At 37.4% G+C, this 19,384-nt stretch overlaps 1 protein-coding gene across 2 annotated transcripts in view; it reads left to right on the top strand.

Annotated features, from left to right (window-relative positions):
* Positions 1–11,122, top strand: part of ctnna2 (catenin (cadherin-associated protein), alpha 2) — a 392,860-nt gene extending 381,738 nt beyond the window's left edge. For both annotated transcript variants that reach the window (XM_026273010.1, XM_026273017.1), the window contains 5 exons: positions 1,785–1,898; positions 4,793–4,974; positions 5,563–5,668; positions 9,483–9,617; positions 10,165–11,122. In XM_026273010.1, coding sequence (XP_026128795.1) covers positions 1,785–1,898; positions 4,793–4,974; positions 5,563–5,668; positions 9,483–9,617; positions 10,165–10,452 — 825 coding nt within the window. In that variant the 3' untranslated portion in view covers positions 10,453–11,122. The remainder of the gene's footprint in view (positions 1–1,784; positions 1,899–4,792; positions 4,975–5,562; positions 5,669–9,482; positions 9,618–10,164) is intronic.
* The last annotated feature ends 8,262 nt before the right edge of the window (positions 11,123–19,384 follow it).

The raw sequence follows: 19,384 nt of genomic DNA, 5'->3' as shown, positions 1-19,384 counted from the left end.
TAACGTTTGATATAGAATATAACAAGTAGATGCACTAGATTATGAATTAATGCTACACGTTATTACATTATTATTTATGTGGTATTCAGCATGTCCTTGGTATACAATAAGAATATGTTCTTTTTTTATGCCTTTGTCTGTTGTGTATATGTACCTAGACTGTGAATGTTTTTGGTTCAATATGACTAACAAACACTGGTCTTTTTGTTGCAAAAAGACATTTTTTTTTTTTTTTTTTTTTTTTTTTTAAGATGGACACTTTCTCCGTGGGGAAATCAAGCAATATTGAACAGTGTGTTGTCAGTAAATAATGTCAAGCTGAGCTTGGAGTTGGCTTGGAACAGAGTGATAATTGTAAATAGAGATCCTACTTATTTTTTCTTGTATATTGATTCTTCAAACCACCCCCCCCCCCCCAAAAAAATAGTACTGTAGTATAGTATAGTAGGTTTGAAAATAGTACTGTTCCCAATGTATAAGTGAAATGAAATGAATGAAATGAAAATTCCACAGTTATTTGTAAGGACTGTATCCTGCTAATCGAATCAAGATGGGTTTGTGCACAAATATACACTCCTACATTTATGTCTCCGTGAAATCTCTATCCACTGGGATGTCCATTAAAACATGTAACAAAAAAAGACTTTGCCAGTTTGGGGTAAGTTACTTAGCTGATTCAAGCTATAGTATTTCTCAATCGATAGTTTGTACCGTTGCCACTTAGAGTGTCTAAAACAGTGGTGGCTGTCAAGATACACTATCTTTTCTTTGTCTCCAATTTGCTCATTAGGCAGTTGGTGGGACTGATGTTGAAACTACTGGTAGGCTGAATACAAGAAAACAGATCCACATCTTAATACCGAAAAACCTAGAGGCCTTTCCCCCTTCTCATATTGTTTGATCCCACTTTAAGAGGGAACGTCTTTTTATATTACTCACAAGAAAGCCAAAAGGGAATTGAAGAACAATGATGCAAGTCACTTGTAACTCAAACTGTGGGACGAATGAATTATTTAGTGAGATTTGACTGGTTTAATGGTTGACACGTCTTTATGTTGGATCAGAGGACTTTTGCCCCCTCATTGTGTGGCAACGCACAGCTGCCCGTGATGTCTGCCAAATGTTATGTCCCAAATTGTTACCAAACTGGAGCTCTAGGACAAAGGACATCAGCTCTTTAGCAGAGAACCTTTAAAATATAGATATATAGTTTAAACAAAAAGTTTGTTGACGACAGAAACCCCCAAGTTAAAGGAGTAGTTAATTTCCAGAATGAAAATTCTGTCGTCATTTACTCACCCGGAACTTTTTTTTCCCTTGGATATTTTGAAAAATTTTGGTTTCTAAACAGTTGTTGAACACCATTGAAAAAAAAAAAAAACAGATAGAGGGTGAATAAATGAAGACATAATTTTAATTCTGGAAGTTAACTACTCCTTTAATGTCTCTCCAGACCAGTTTTGAAATTGAAAGTAAAAATGAAATTTAGGATATTTTAAAAGGAATATCTCACTTAAAAATGAATCATTCACTGTACTCCTTCTGTCATCCCAAACTCTGTATGTGCAAAACCATTATTTTAAACAACATACTGATTGATCCTTTCCAAAAAAAAAAAAAAAAAAAAAAAAACACTTTTTTTCCATCAACTATTTATTTTTCTTAATGAAACACCACAAAGGTGTGGCAATAATGGTCTCTCTCTCTCTCTCTCTCTCTCTCTCTCTCTCTCTCTCTCTCTCTCTCTCTCTCTCTCTCTCTCTCCCTCTCTCCCTCCCTCCCAGACACCAGAAGAATTGGAAGATGATTCTGATTTTGAGCAAGAAGACTATGATGCCCGTAGCCGCACCAGCGTCCAGACAGAAGATGACCAACTTATTGCTGGACAGAGCGCAAGGGTGAGTGACTCCTACATGACACATGAACCTCTTCTGTTCCTACTGCCATTTCCAGCAGGTCTACTTTCACAATACAAAACACTTATCACTCCACTGAGTGTACATCTAGTGTCAGAATAACAAGAGGGCCAGTCACTCAAGTGCATGCACACAACAAAGTGTCTTTCACTTCTTCGACAATGAAACATTATTTAGCCTCTGCTGCAATACTCAACTGCAGATACAAAATATAAAACACACATCCTGTGATGATTGCACTTTACAGTTCTGTCACATGGCATCTAACATAGTATATATATTTTTTTTCAATATTTATCATAGCAGGGGAGCAGACACATATGCTCAAGTCCTCCATATATGAACATTTTTGGTCCCAGTTTAATAAAAACTCTCAGAATAGAATGTACATATAATATACACATACATATGATTTTTTTAAAGCCTATTGAACTTTCTACGTAAGGGCATTTAAGACATGTATTCTCTCAATGCAAAAACACAGATTCTAAGGCAGCACAACAAGCATCCTTGTTAAGTATAAGAAGGAAATCTTATAATACACATGCAAGATGGTGGACGAAGCAAGAGAAATGTAATTTGTATTTCTTCACTACAGCAAGGAAGAAAAGAAGTAAAATGAAAAGGCATTTTTAACATGTCCGTTTAGTTAGCAACATGCTAACAGCTAATTTTGTGTAAATAAATAGAGTCGAATCTACATTGCACATCAAATATGTATAGTAGAATGTCCGATCACTTATAAAGTTCAATTGTGGAATGTAGGTTTTGAAACAAGGACTAGATATATAAGGTTCAATATGAAACATAGCAGGGGAGCATGCACTGGTCCTAGTTTCATAAGCTGTCTGAAGAGACTGTATAGTAGTAAAATATGACTACAAATTAGACTTTTGGCAATGTCACCCCCTTAGTGTGCCTACCTGTGTCAGCCGGCATTTGAAGAGTTTAACTGGAGTTTGAGGCTTAATCCACATTAGTGTATGTGTGAATAGTGAGACAATACAAGAATATCAGTATATTGCTTAGGAGACATTGCAAAAATATCAGTATGTAGCCAAGGAGTACCACTGACTTTCACACGCAAATACACACCATCACTCAGCTTGATATCAATTACTCTTGAGAAGAAATTATCTTCCACGAATGAGAGGAAATGATAATTTGTATAGGAAGAGAGAAAAAAAAAATGATAGTGGATTTTATTTTTCAGTTCAGTGGAGTTCATGTAGCATCTTATGCATAGATGCTGAATGTTACTTTGAATGAATGTGTTTTTGCAAATCAAATGTGCATCACTACTGTTATATTCATATAGTCTTTGACTAAGTTTTATGGATTTTGAGTTCTCATAAGAGAAATAAGAGCAGCTATTTGTTCGCACTTTCAGACAGACACGTAGAAAACACTGCTCTATCTCTTAGCTCCATGATAGGATAACATTGCTGATAGGTCAGCCATAAAATTGAACTACAGTATCTAGGCCACTTTATTTCAAATGAGAAAAATTAAAAAGCATTTCTGAGGGATTTCTAATCCAGAAGTGTGCACACGTACACGTGCAGACGTTCAGCACACAATATGAGTGTGTTGAATGAATCGGCACCAGTGCGTATGGGGAAGGATTTGTTGGAGCATTAAGCTGCTTGCACTCTCTCTTGTTATCGGTTAGGAGCCAAAGAGATTCGGGATAAGTGAATTCTAAGCAAGGCTAAAGGAAGAAATGTGCTCTCTCCCTTCTATTTACCGTCCATCCATAAATCCGATCCACTTTTAGGATCAGAGGAGCTGGGATTAACCAAGCAGCAGCTCATTAATGCCGATTGGCTGCTTCAAATGTATTTAAGGAGCTGATTGGCTCTTTGGATGGGTATATTTCAGACTGGATCCACAAGTGTTAAAACTGTGTAGTAATCACTTCCAAGTTAAAATGAGACTTGGAATTTAAAGAATTTAAATTTGAACTTTAAATGAGCTTTAGTCATAACCAAGGAACCATTTACAACATAATCCTTTCAACCGCTTTTTCAGAAGCCATCACACAGTTATATGGGACATTTGCCATTAAAAAAAAAATGCTTATGCTTATATTTTTTTTCCGGACACAGACACTGTTGCAACAACCCCTCCATTTGAAATGCCCAGAAGTGCACCCTATCTGAAAAATAAATCATTTTCATCTTTTAATCACATTTTCTCTGAGGACTTTTCTTTTTAGTGTGTAATTGCTTGTTAAATAAACAAGCAAAAAGCTACAAATCTTAAATGAGCAGCTGGCTCTTAATTAGCTCTTATGTTATGACATCCTTTGGCTATGATGGCGAATCTCCACTAAATTCAGACGAAACTGCGGAAAAGATCACCTCTGCGAAACCTATCTTTCTCAGTAATCACCCACTTGATGGCATCCAGAGTCCCCTGCTTTGGTTTGGTCCGTCCGCTCTGACAGAATGTTGAACAAATGCATAATTCATTGACTGGTGTAAGAAGTGAGGTAATTATACATTTATCTCACAAATAATACTGCGCCTTAACAGTGCCTGTGACCTTGCAGATAGATTAATGCCCTTTCAGACTGGCTCAGAATCGCTACAGAGCAAGAATTTATTCCTTGACAAGGAGAGGGGGAAAGAAAAGAGGATGGATTTTCTCTTTATGAGCATGAGATGTCAGGGGGTTCCAGAAGGTCTTATGATTAAGTGTTAATTTTCAAAACCTTATACAGAGGCATTTCACTGGGGTTAAACCAAGTCAAACTAAATGGAGGGTACTTTCTTTTCAAACTTTTAACCAGAAACAAGGGCATGTGTTGCAAAAAAACTTTTGCGACGTGTCTAACTGATCTTTATCTTGTGTCTTATCACTACCCCCCATAGGCTATCATGGCTCAGCTGCCTCAGGAAGAGAAGGCCAAGATTGCCGAACAGGTGGAGAGCTTCAGGCAGGAAAAGAGCAAGCTGGACGCAGAGGTCGCCAAGTGGGACGACAATGGAAACGACATCATCGTGCTGGCCAAACAGATGTGTATGATCATGATGGAGATGACTGACTTCACTAGGTACATCCATCCACGTCAATGAGAATTCTGCAAACATTTAGATAGATGATAATATAAATTCAAAGGGTTCTTGTATCAGCCTTAAGGGGTCTTTTTCATGAGAACTTACATATTCATTATTCTAATAATTATTGTTTTGCTCCACACTCTCTTTCCCTTTTGCACTTTATTTTACAGTACGTGTACTTTCATGCACTTATAGTGTACTTACAGTGTATTTATCTAAGAAAGTTCTGGTAATACAAGGTAACTACATGGGGTAGGGTTAGGTTTAGTGGTAGGTTCAGGGTTAGTACCTAGTTATTACATAGTTATTGTAATTACTATAATAAGTACATAGTATGTAAATGAGGAGCAAGACTGTAAAATAAAGTGCTACCAATATTTTGCTACTAATATGTACCTTTAAAAAACTAATATGGATTTTTCCGATAGTGTAGCTGATTGTGTTTCTTTGGTTTCTTCTGATTTGGGAATTGCTACCATACTGTATGTTGGGGAGTTGCTTGCTTTCTGTGCAGCTTGCACTCTGTCCATTTTGAGGAATCAGCTAACAGAGTAACAATCTGGGTTTTTGCTCTACTGCAGAGGCAAAGGTCCTCTGAAGAATTCCTCTGATGTGATCAATGCTGCAAAGAAAATCGCAGAAGCCGGATCCAGAATGGACAAGCTTGCCCGTGCCGTGGCTGACCAGGTCAGAATACCCCCTTTTCCCATTTGTGTCTCAATGAAGATGTGAGATCAAAGCCCTGGTTTGTGTGTAAAATAATGAGTTCCTATGAGGTGTTGAATTTATTATTAGATGAGCAACATCTTCAGAACCTGCTGACTGACACTTTTCAACAGTTAATCAATTCTACTACTTTTAAATAAAAGAAAGGCTAAGGGTGTGCCTATGAGTGCGTCAGTATGCATGTGTTGATGGCAGCTATATCATGCACCATCTGGTTCTTTCCTTCTACTGTATGTATTGCACTTTCATGTTCTCATATGCACTTCTTTTACCCTTTTTTTGCCAAGTCAAACTTTTGCACATAATTAAGTAACCATATGGGGAAGATGTTTAAATATTTTTGTTCCAGATCATCTGCAGAGGCTTGGTTGTGAAATATTGCCTTCCGTTGAAAAAGATGAGAGAAACTTGAAATTGTTGGAAAGGATACAAACTGTCTACCAGCCTGCCCATTTGGGTGAGAAGATAAACTTGTCAATGAGGCTGAAAGACTCACAGAGTTGTTTGTGATTTTAGTCAAAGGCAAAATGTTGACTTCTGACTGACTGGTAAAAGCAGGTAAGACATCAGCTTTGTTCCTGTCCAACTGACAGGCTAGGTATAGTGTGCTGACAGGTTTAGACTTCTGTCTTTGGTATACAACATCGATGTAATGAGAGTACATGCCAAGGACATGACAGGGAATAAGAAGGATACAAGCACCGTGAACTCTATTATTTAGAAGTGGAAGTTATTTGTTACAACACAGACCCTCCCTGGATCCAAAGATTGCTCCAAACTGAATGAAAGTGCCAGGAGGAAACTGGTCAGAGAGGCTACCAAGAGGACTGCAGCAATTCTTGAATTGACGACAAAGAGTGGTCATTGTGTGCATGTGACAACAATATCACTAATTCTCCACAAATGTGGCGAATTAAAATGTGGCCTCAAGAAAGGCCACATGCATTCACGAATGAGCTTTGCCAAAAAAAATCCATTCCTAAAGTAAAACATGGTGGTGGTAATATCCTGTTATGGGGTGTTTCTCTGCAGCAGGGACTGGAGCACTTGGACTGTGGTAAAATTCCATCAACATTTTAAGGAAAATCTGCTGCCCTCTGCCAGAAAGTTGTCTATGGGAAGAAGATTTACCTTCCAACATGACAATGAATGAAAGCACACAGAAAAACTGACCACACTGTGGTCGAAGCAGAAAAAGATGACTGTCCTTACATGGCCTAGTCAGAGCTCAGACTGAAACCCCTCTGAAAATCTTTGGAATTACTTGTAGACTGCAGTCCACAAACAGTGACCATCAATTTTAACTGAACTTGAGCAGTTCTGCAAAGAAGAGTGGGCAAATATTGCAAAGCCTAGATGTGCAAAGTTACTAGAGACAAATCCCAACCGACTAAAGGCTGTCATTAAAGCAGAAGGTGGATCAACAAAATACTGACACAAGGGGGTGATGCTTTTTGCAACTTCAGGCTGCAATATGTGATTATTTTAAAGGGGGTGATTCTTTTCTGTACCCAGCTGTAACAGGAATTACCCTTTTGTTGTCATCAACACTGGAAGACTGATCAGAAAGATACAAGAAGCCTGAAACCTGCTGTGTCACCACTGGCCAGACCTCATGCTGTTTTTGTTGTTTTCTGGCCGTATTTCTTTTCCCTTAGATAAAGGGAAAAGAGTGAGGGGGAACCTGATCACATTGCTGATCAGAGTGTAATCCGAGTGTACAAGCACATCTGAGACTGCCAGACTGTTCCTGCTTTCCAAAACAGAACACCCCTCCCTTCAGGCCATTGTGTCCCGTTCATAGCAGCAATCCATGCTCTCCACTGCCACACGTTGTGTTTATTGGGTAGTTTGAACAGGTGGCTTGACTTGTCCCTTATCAAACCATTTTCCCACTAACACGGTATTTACAACTAATGGCCATCTGGGGTTCTCTGGGCTTATCAAGGGACTGTATTCATTTCAGAAAGAATCTCCGAGTAGGCGGTGCAAAACAGAACCAGGTGCTCAATAATCAAGCTGCTCGTCAGTACTGGAAAAGATAAAAACAATTCAGAAACAACAGCCATCATAGGATACAGTATGCATCATTTACTGTATGTAAAGCTTTGAATGTTTTGGTGCACAACAAGTTAAATGTATAATGGTAGAATAATGTAAAGCTGTGGTTGTCAAACACAATGCTAATTATAACTAATCATATAACAGTTAAAACTGACTTTAAAAGGAATAACATAATGCTTCATATACATACAACTGAATATATTTTGGTGAAAATATATGTCTAGTTTGGTTATGTTACACAAAACCACTGATTAAATACTATGGATGCAACTGAAAAGAAAATGCGAACATGACTGCTGCAGTTCAGCTGGTATTAATATATTGGAGATATTTTAAAAGCAGTTTTGTTATAGAGGACTGCCTGGCTGGGCCACAGTGGAGTTTGTGTGATCATGACAGCAGTCAGCCCTCCTCAGAATTGCATGCAAGCAGCTCCTGTAACTGCTGCACTTGACACAGCAGACCTAAAGCTGCTGGGCCCTGGAGGCGAGAAAAAAGGGTTCTATATTTCTCCATTTCCCCGTTGCCATCTTCCGGCACAGCGAGAGGTTGCCTCCTGAAGAGAGACACTCGATCTCTAAACACTAAGGACGTTACAGATTCTCAGCCGTGTCAAAGATAAAGCAGCTTCAACAGTTATTAAATGTGTCTCATCAGTCTTTTTCACTCAAAGTTCATGTGACGCTAAGGGAGAAAAAATTGGAACCAACTATTTAACAACTTCTGACAGGTCTTATTACTTTATGCAAAGTCACTGAGTTAACCGCTGTGTTAGAAGTGTGTCAAAGCGGTAATCTTGTCTTGGCATGCGAGGTGCTTTATGTGTAAAATTATTATTTTTCCAAAAAGTCTTAATATTAAATTGAAAGTACTCATCTATGGCTTTGAATGGGAGGAAAAAAACAGTACAGGGGTCGTTCTTACATGTAAATGCACTACACAGAATGAACCTATAGATGGAAAAATAGACAACAGTTTTCTTATTGACAAATCAATTTGATATTGCATTCTTCACATTACAGTTTTGATGTGTTAAAGAATAAAACAGATCCAATTTCCAGACAGATATATTTGGAGAATGGCCGTGTGCTTACAAATAGTTATCAATACAGTAACAATCTGTTAAATTATAGAAATAACAGCACATAATGTAAAACTGGTCTGATCTCAGGGCAAAGTTTGTACACATTACCAATTATATTATGCCAAAGTCCTGGTTCATGAATATTAAGTAGTTTGTGACTTCAGGAAAGTTACACAACAGCATATAATCATGACCTAATGCATATTCATGAGATAAGCAATCGCCGTGTCATTACATCAGAAACAGTGCATGCATCTCTCCCCACTAGCTTGCTTCAAAACATTTAAAGGGAACTAAGGTTGTTTTATTTACTGTAATATGGGCTGGTGTCCATTATAAAACGTTTGCTCAAACCCTCAGGGATGAGAAGTACTTTCCATTTCATTGTGCTTGTTTAATGTTGTGCTTTATTTTTATGTGTACAGTGTTCCTATTAACAAAATAAACAACTGTGATGATAACAGGAGATTTACGAATGAGCCTACTTTAGCCAAAATGTTATGATGACTAACCCCTGAGCTAATTTCATCTTCAGTCGTCATCGCTTCACCCTGCTCACCTCACATTTGCTATACACAGTGGATATGTAAAGGTCAAGTGTCTGCTGTGTATTCCCATCTCTTTTAGTGCCCAGACTCAGCCTGTAAGCAGGACTTATTGGCATACCTCCAGAGAATCGCCCTCTACTGCCACCAGCTCAACATCTGCAGCAAGGTCAAGGCTGAGGTGCAGAACCTGGGAGGAGAACTCATTGTTTCAGGGGTAAGGTGATTTTGGGTATACAGATTTTGATCCAATCACAAAGTATGCTTGTTGTACTGTATGTGCTTCAAAAGCTTGATTTCAAACTGACTGAAACAATAATGTCTTTTATAGACATATAAATGTTTTAAAGAGCGGTGACGCTACATTTAATGTTCAATTGATTTCTATTTATACATATGTAAATATGGGAAAACGCAACACAAGCTCCAAAGTACTGATCTGTGAAATAGTATCATGTGAAGACTTTTGACTAATAGAAGATCAATAGGTTGTATTTTATGACATTTTGTATTTATTTTAATTTATTTTGACGTCATATCACGGCCATTGCAATGTCTAAAGAAATTTTCATGGTTTTACTTTGACAGAAAAAAAAGAAGCTTATTTATAACTGTGCAATAGTTGCATGCTGTTTCACACTTTATTTATTTATTATTAATGCTGTGAATTAGGACCAAAACAGTGCATTATTATTTATTCCAAACATAGCCATAGCTATCATCAACAGACACTTACTTGAATGTTCTCCTCCCCATTGCTTTAGCTGGACAGCGCTACATCCCTCATCCATGCGGCCAAGAACTTGATGAACGCCGTGGTCCTCACAGTCAAGGCCTCCTATGTGGCTTCCACCAAGTACCAGAAGGTGTACGGCACGGCGGCGGTCAATTCCCCGGTGGTGTCCTGGCGCATGAAGGCCCCGGAGAAGAAACCCCTGGTGAAGAGAGAGAAACCAGAGGAGTGCCAGACCCGTGTCAGGCGAGGCTCGCAGAAGAAACACATCTCCCCCGTCCAAGCCCTCAGCGAATTCAAGGCCATGGACTCCTTTTAACTCCGCACCACAGATGCCCAAAACTCCTCTTCCTTCTCTCTTGATTTCTTCTCCTCTCCTGTTACGGCTTATTTTCTTGGAACTGTATCTTGTCCCATGCAGCGACGTGCGTGCGTGTGTGTGTATGTGCCCAGTAAATGTCTGTGAGTTGGAGGGTTTGGCCACCCATCCTCTTTGAACCAATTTTGGCTGTAAATGAGAAACAAACAAACTCGTGAAGGAAACGTTTACAGTGCAGGCTGCGGTACAATTCATGTGGTGTTCATTCTCACTGACTGGCCATATATACACAGAGATATTAAAGAATATAATCTATGGTAAAGTAGTGTCAGCCCGAACCAAGGCAGAAGTGCTGCTTTCCTTCCTAATGATTTTATTATTATTATTATTATTATTACTATTTAAAATGAATATGACCCATAGTATTAGGAATAACTTATGTTGAAACAAGTTTCTTCCTTCTTCCCAGTTATTCATATGGTGATCTGATGCACTAGTTTTTGCATTTAAAATCCATTTCTTTAATTATATTACTGTATCACTAACCACGGCAGCCAGGTTGGCTATAGTATTACATTTAGAAAAGGACTAGTTGTGTGGTTTGCTCAGAGACTAGTAGAATCCTGCATACCTTTATAGTCCTGATTCTCTAATAAACCTTGCAACTCTGTGTGTCGATTCAAGTTATTTTCCTAACTGTTCCATTCAGCTTCATGATGGACAACAAGCGACTGTTGCACATGCACCTGATGTACTATATTTGTTGGCACAAACTCATTTTTTTATTAATGAATGGTTCTTACTGTGTGTTTGAGAAGCAAGATCTATTAAGCTCATATCCGTCACCAAACAAGTTTTGTGTTTGCCATACGCTATGTTCTGAAATTGCTTCTCTGTGTCCGTAAACATTTTGGGTAAATGAGGTGATCACAAATAAAAGTTTGTTGTTAGTGGGTAACTTTGAGATTAAAAATAAGCACCGATTTAATTATTCAGTCTGCATGAATACTAAAAATGTAAAGTCAGCATATGAAAATGCATCCTGTCTATTTTCTAAATGCATGTAATAGATTTCATTGTGAACAATTCACTTGTGCATACATTTATTTAGTTTTAGTTTTAAAAAAAATCTCGTAATATTAGTTTCCTCTAGTGACATATACAGGTCTTCTCTAATCATTAAGTTTGCTTAAATCTATACCTGCAAACTTGCATCGAGGTATTTTTACACAACAACAATGTACTACAAAAATAGAGAAGTTTTGTGTATAGACGACAACGTTGTAAATAGGATCCCCATTCACAGCAATCCGTGAAAACTACTAAAAAACACTGCATTATGCATGCTAGGCCAGTAGTTGTAAAGAAACTCGTGCATTCCTTTAGACTGAACACTGAACACAAATACATATGCGCATGACATCACCGTGTTCACAAAGAGTCGTTTTACTGTTTTAGATAGAGATGATAACAGTATTGTTTCCAAAAACATGCTCTTTGAAACCCGTTTTCAAAAGTTAGTGATTGTAGGCTGTTATGTAAATGAATGGTCTTTTTTTGTTTTTATTTGATAGTGCTTACATCTCAAAATCAAATCAATTACCAGAAGTACAAAATACAGAATACATTTTGCTGCCTCCATTTAATCACAATTTTAAATCTAAAAAAAAAAAAAACTCTTTAAAATTAAATTAAATTAAATTAAATTAAATTAAATTAAATTAAACATCTGCAAAAACAATTATATAAAAAAATGACAATTTGGAGTGAGTGTCTCAAAAGGTCCACATTGTTGCTTTTTATGGAACATATCTTATAGGGCTACAATTAACTGACCACGGTGAGAGAAACAAGCCTTCAAGCTCTCAGTCTGATCCTTGTTAACAGGATTTTTTTATTTTTTTAATGACAAGAAGGTAAGTACGCCAGTGCACTGCGACCCCCTCCTGACTTCTTGTGTGCTGAAGAGTTTCCAGCCATTTCTCTGGGATTAACACAGTGATCTGCGCCTAATGAAACTCATTGCCAAAGGATTAGCTGCAAGACTGCTGTGCCAATATCTGCCATTTACCTTAATTAAAATCTCCTTTAGACATGATTTACATCACAACATGCAGCATGGAATCTTTGAGATGTTCTTTGTTTGATAGTTTAGCTGGATTTCAGAACAACCATGTGACAGAAACAATATCCACTGCATAAAGCTGGGAGGTAAAGGGTGCTACGTCACAAGCAAAAGAACTCCTGTCAAGTCACAGTTCATTCCAATTCTCACGTTCTCACGTAACTATTAACTATGAATTTTGCCTCAATATACTCATAGGTATGGGGAAAAGGATCTAAAATATGGTAATATTGCCAGCAGCCATATCACCCTGGAGCCCAAGACCGGTTTCCCACTGAAGCTAAGCAGGGCTGAGCCTGGTCAGTACCTGGATGGGAGACCTCCTGAGAAAACTAGGTTGCTGCTGGAAGAGGTGCTAGTGAGGCCAGCAGGGGGTGCTCTCCTTGTGGTCTGTGTGGGTCCTAGCGCCCCAGTGTAGTGATGGGGACGCTATACTGTCAATGAGCACCGTCCTTCGGATGAGACGTTAAACCGAGGTCCTGACTCTCTGTGGTCATTAAAAATCCCAGGATGTCTTTCGAAAAGAGTAGAGGTGTGACCTCGGCATCCTGGCTAAATTCGCCCATTGGCCTCTGACCATCATGGCCTCCTAACAATCCCCATATCTGCTGATTGTCTTCATCATTCTGTCTCCTCTCCACCAGTAAGCTGGTGTGTGGTGTGCGTTCTGGCGCAATATAGCTGCCGTCGCATCATCCAGGTGGATGCTGCACACTGGTGGTGGATGAGGAGATACCCCCTGACAATGTAAAGCGCTTTGAGTGCTAGAAAAGCGCTATATAAATGTAAGGAATTATTATTATTATTATTATTATTATTATTATTAATACAAAATAAGCCATTAATATGTGCTTTATATCTCTAACCTAAACTTTTTTAAGCCCCTTAATAAACTTTATTACAAATTATGTCCTTAATATACATAACACGTGTGTGTCTTTTAATTTATGTATTTATTTATTGGTGAAAAAATGTTTTATAAAAAATACTAAAATATATATAAATAGCCTGAGATTTGATTTTTTTTTAAAATGGCAGTCATAGATTTAGTGTGCTTTTAAAAAAAATAGATCACTTGGTTGGACTGGTTCAAATGTAAAAATGTGTCAAATTTAATTTGTTTACACTTTTTGTTGAAGTAAAAAAAAAAAAAAAAAAAAAATGTCTCGATTGTCGTACATGTCGACATGGGGTTGAGAAATTATTTTTATATCAAAAAGGGGAGACTTCACCTTTAACTTTAAAGGCTGCTGTGGTTTTGTAGCAGATATTATTCAGGCTCTAGTTTACCTCAACACTGGATATGTACAAAAGCAGTGTAGAGATTGTTTCAATCAGATTCACACATGCTAAATGGCAACACTTGAATGAGCTTCAGGCCATGGTAATTCTCTTTAAAGCACTGCCATCTTATGCAAAAGGAATTTTTGAATATGCCGTTGCATATTTAATGGCCAACTTGTTACACAGATGTTTCTCCAGACATTCATACCTCATAAGAGGGATTCAATTACTATTTCATCAAACCGCTCACATCTTTTGTTTTTATAATACAATATGCAGCTCATAGCAAAGCTTTGATGTTCAAATGAACTTGCACTGTACCTACTAGTATAAGAAGAGCCCCGCAGACATGTAGACATGTCTTAAGACACACATTTTTTAAGGGAAACATAACACTGGGGACTGCATTAATGTATTGGTTCAGCATCTAAAATGGAGGTCAGGCCAAATCTCAAGGCTGTTCAAGAGTCTTCCCATATTCCCTTCACGAAGTCGATTTGTATACAAGCTCCAGTACATTTCTTTACTGAATCTCTGTGTGAAAATTTTAGGGGTAGCCTTAGAAAATACTTAAAAAAAAAAAAAATTGTATAAGTGCTCACAAGACATTATAAAGCCTAAGTGAAACCATAAATAAGCACAGCAGCCATGGGAAGCAATTACCTAAATTATCATTACCATAAATGATTGACGTTCAAATCAGAATGAAACGCCGACCTGATGTTTACAGCATGATGTCCTCTATTTAAAACTGAAAAGATAGTAACAGTAATGCTGTAACGGAGTACTAATAACACTTAACACACAAAAGAAGTGAAACATCCCTTTCTCACAGCCTTAGGAAGTTCATTCAACCACTAGCCTTCCTGGCAAGACCTTGAGAAGCACCATTCTTCTCCCGCTGTGGACTCCAGATCCAAGTATATGTATATAGTTGGAGTGTGTTCATTTCAATGTCTACTAATACATTTTTAAATGTGAAGTTGCTTCTGTTAACACTAGGTAATAATATGTAATATAGTATGAAAAGTATTTTGAAGTAAAGAACTGTTTAGTTTTTGTTTAGTATTCATTAAAAAAAAATATTGGTTGATTAATCTCTATCGGCCAGTGTGGTCCAACCTAGCTATTGGTATTGTCAAAATCCACTATCGGACCTCTACTAAAAAAAAGTTGTTGATTCTTGTACCACTGAGAAATTTCAGACATTTCATGAAGACCCCAAAGAATCATACCAACACCCCATGTCAATTCTAATCACCCATTGCATCTTGAGTCTACATCACACTCAAATTGGTTTAAAATGTCTTTTAAAAAGACCATAGGGACTCCATGCCTTATTTAGCTGCTCATTTCTGAGATTACAGATGTTTAAAAAGTGGTGTTATAGCATCCCATGACCTCCTGCATATGAAAAGGTTACAGATTCAAGCCTGCCCACTCAAATAAACGAAATAGGCTACCATTCCATTATAAAATGTCATTAGTATACCTGGTAATACAGAGAGTCTATTATTTGGGGTTAATTCTTAGCACCTATATGTGACTGAGCTCCGGCACTCACTGAATGCAGTAGGTTTTTCAGGCCTGCCTTTGTATTCTGAACAGAAAATAAGTTTCTAAACAGCTCTAATAGCTTCTCAGTTCCTAAGTGGAGGCACCATAGGTTACAGCTTTGTATTTGTGGGGATGATATATTCTCATAAATGAGATACAAGGATCCTTACCAGCATGTCATGTGTATCCTTTCTTATCACTCTTATTGAAATCTATTCTTTGTGGAGCTTTACATTCCCAAGCCCCTTAGTTAAACAACCTATTGTGGTAAAGATAAAGGTCACTACCAATTACTATATTAAAGCCTTATTCCTTTTGCATTAAAGTAGCACACTTTTGTGGTGGAAGAACGCAGAATGAAATAAGATTTGCCGGATATTTGACTATATACAGCTGGGACTGTTTCTGCCACCAAAGACATGCTGACCTTCTCTAAATGTAGAATATTTAACACATTGAGCAACTTATGCAAGCTCCAAAAAAAAGATTAAAATATCATGAAGCTACCGAGATTGCCTGGAGCCCTCTTGTTTATCGGCGATGAAAAAGATGATTTGCCACTTGACTGTGGATGACTTGTTACATCCAATGGATGTCAGAAAGAGGCAAATTCAAATTAGATGTTTGCTGCCTGCAGATAAGGCGGTGCAGAGACAGGGGCTTGTTAAATCGAGCGCTATCTCCGAAGGAATTTATGAAAGGATATTAAAGAACATCTATTATGAGCTTTCACAACATGCCACTATTCCTGTAAAACCCTCCCCACCACACTTAGTCACTTTCATGAGGTGTGATTCGATTCTATGTGAAGATATGGTGGTAGACAAATGATTTAAATACAATGGAACAAGAATAAAGCTGTAAAGAACTGGGAAAGGCCCTACTATAGTGTTACAGGTGTGAGGTTGAAATGTGTGCCAAACTATCAACCATATGCTATCAGAACTGCACGAGATTATGCCACTGTTATACTGTATATAACTGTGAAAACACTGAATTTGCTTGTTCTGGTTATTTGATAGCAGTGTTTAGGACAGTGATCCACTTGAATTGAAAATGTGCACCTGTGGCCAGTTTTCATTTGAATGCATTTATATCCGTGAACTGTGAACCGTGTGGGAATTACACTCATTTATGCACAACCCGAAAGTAATTGGACAGTGGGTTTTGTTTTCTAGCCAGGTGGATACATCGCTAAAATGTCATGGGTGTAATTTCTCTTTTTGGTCTTTTGCCACTTCTACTGATAGGAGAGTGGAGAAAGGATAGGAAACAGAGAATCATAAAATCACCAGAGTTGAGTGTGATTAGTACCATTGTTTAGCATGTTTGTCAAAGGACATGCAACTACTGCTGTGTAATTGTTGTATATTTCAACATCCACATGATCTGACTCTTTACAAGAATGCAATTACATTTACATAGCTTTTCAGTTGTATATAAACAAAGCCATATACTTTATCAGAAATGCATGTATAATCAATTGAGAACAAATACATTCTAATGAGTAACCAAAAAATAAAAATAAAAAATACAATAAAATCAGCAATATTCTAAAACTGTATTCCAATTTAAAAGAACTGTTTTCCATTTTAACATACTTTAAAATGTAATTTATTCCTGTGATTACAAAACTGAATTTTTAGCAGCCACTGTCACATGAACATTGAAAATGTAACATTGTTAATTAAGTTTATAAATTATACAAATGCATATTTGCTATATTGAAATATTGAAGGGAACATAATTGGCTTTGAAATTGATTTTTATTTTTTTCTGTATATATATATATATATATATATATATATATATATATATATATATATATATATATATACTGTTGTTTTGGCGATTTATGGTTTAATTTATGGTTTAAGCACGGCCCACATTTGCACAGAACGCAATAATGATAATAACAACTACTTTGTGATATCTGTTTCCTAAGTGTTGTTATTGATAACTCGATCTGTTTAAACTATTTATTTTGATAACTGAAATAAAGCTGAAATAAAATTAAGCATACATTTTAGATGAAAAACTTAGCACTGTTGCCTTGACAACTATGTAAAATAGCTATAATATAAATAAATAGCAGCGTCATATGTTAGCAGTGTCAAGAACACACTCACAACAGACCTGGAAGAGAAGACAATGCTGAATAAAGTCGTAATTTTTGTTATTTTTGGACCAAGATGTTTTTTCGATGCTTCAAAAAATTCTGACTGACCCTCTGATGTCACATGGACTTTGATGATGTTTTTCTTACCTTTCTGGACATGGACAGTAGACCGTACACACAGCTTCAATGGAGGGACTGAGAGCTCTCGGACTAAATCTAAAATATCTTAAACTGTGTTACAAAGATGGACGGAAGTCTTACAGGTTTGGAGCGACATGAGGGTGAGTTATTAATGACATAATTTTCATTTTTGGATGAACTAACCCTTTAATGTGTGTGTGTGTGTGTGTGTGTGTGTGTGTGTGTGTGTGTGTGTGTGTGTGTGTGTGTGTGTGTGTGAGCTTGTTTATGTGGTTAACGAGGACACAAATTTGTATAATGACATAGGTATGACACAGGTATTACAATGAGGAGGTGGTTTATGCGGACATTTTTAGTGTCCCCATAATTCAAAACGCTTATAAATCATACAGAATTTGTTATTTTGAAAATCCAAAAATGCATAGTTTCCTGTGAGGGTCAGGTTTAGGTGTAGGGTTGGGTTAGGGCAATAGAAAATACAGTTTGTACAGAATAAAACCCATTACGCCTATGGAGAGTCCCCATAAACCACATATACCACACACACACACACATGCTTTCTACAAAAACAGACCACCTATTAAACTGCAAAAATGTTAATCTTCAGACCTGAAGTAACAACTTGATGTCTATTGAACCATTAACACATGGTATTATTTCCTGAGTGAGGTCCATAATTATATTGCACAGACGAACCCTTAATGAGAATACAATTACTGTCCAACTCTTGCTCTGCTCTAAGTCATCACTGCGAAAGGTTGTACTCCAGATAAGTGGCTATTTATGACTGACTAAACATTAGGTACACACACTCTCTCAGCACAGGTCAGAGGTTCAGTCCCTGCATAATGAAATAAGCTTCCAAAACTAAGCAGTCAAATAATTAATAGCTGGCGTTTAACCTGGAGCGGGGTGGCCATAGAAAGTCATCTGTTTGTTTGTTACTGAAGGTTCATAAGAATGCTTATGAATTCAGGATGCTTGGAGCAATATGTGCTTATTTGACCCTGTGTCACGCATCGATTCCCTCGAGACCATTTCAGCGAATGCAGGGTCAAAATATTGTGTGGTTGTAAGGACTACATTTTTCATAATTTGGTAAAATACAGTGGCAATACTGTTGTACAGTATGGTTCTCCTTTTGGAAAAAAAACTGATAAATGTATTCAAAAACATCTGCAATAATATTTAACCTATACTATTTGTCTGTCTGAAGAATTGCTATGAATCCCTCTATTTCCTCACACACAATGCATCAATTTTAAAGAAGCATTCTGTTATGGGTTAACACTGGCTCATACACATTAAACGGTTTAGGCTAGTGGACTCCAGACTCGGCCCTGGAAGGCTGGTGACCCCTGGTTTAGGCTCAAGGGCTTTAATCAAACATTCAGGGCATATTGCTAGAAACACTAGACAGGCACTCAGCCAATGAAGTCTTTAGGATGGTTAGGATGGGTGGGTGGATGGATGGACTGATGGATTCATTTCTGTCTCCAGGTCAGAGGTCACAAGACTCTAAATCAGAAGATCATTCCTGTGCTCAGATCTGGGCTCATTTCTACATTAGATTGGTAAATGAGGCCCAGTGTTCTGTTATACTGCTGTTTTGCAAAAATACTTAAAATGTAACAAAAAAAAAAAAAACTTTAATGTGGATAAGAGAAACTGAAGAAAAAAAAAATGTGCTGCTTTGTAGGAGCAAT

Source organism: Carassius auratus, chromosome 1 (assembly GCF_003368295.1).
Source record: "Carassius auratus strain Wakin chromosome 1, ASM336829v1, whole genome shotgun sequence".
NCBI lineage: Eukaryota > Metazoa > Chordata > Actinopteri > Cypriniformes > Cyprinidae > Carassius > Carassius auratus.
Note: the sequence above shows the minus strand (reverse complement) of the source record. Positions and strands in the feature narration are given on the sequence as shown.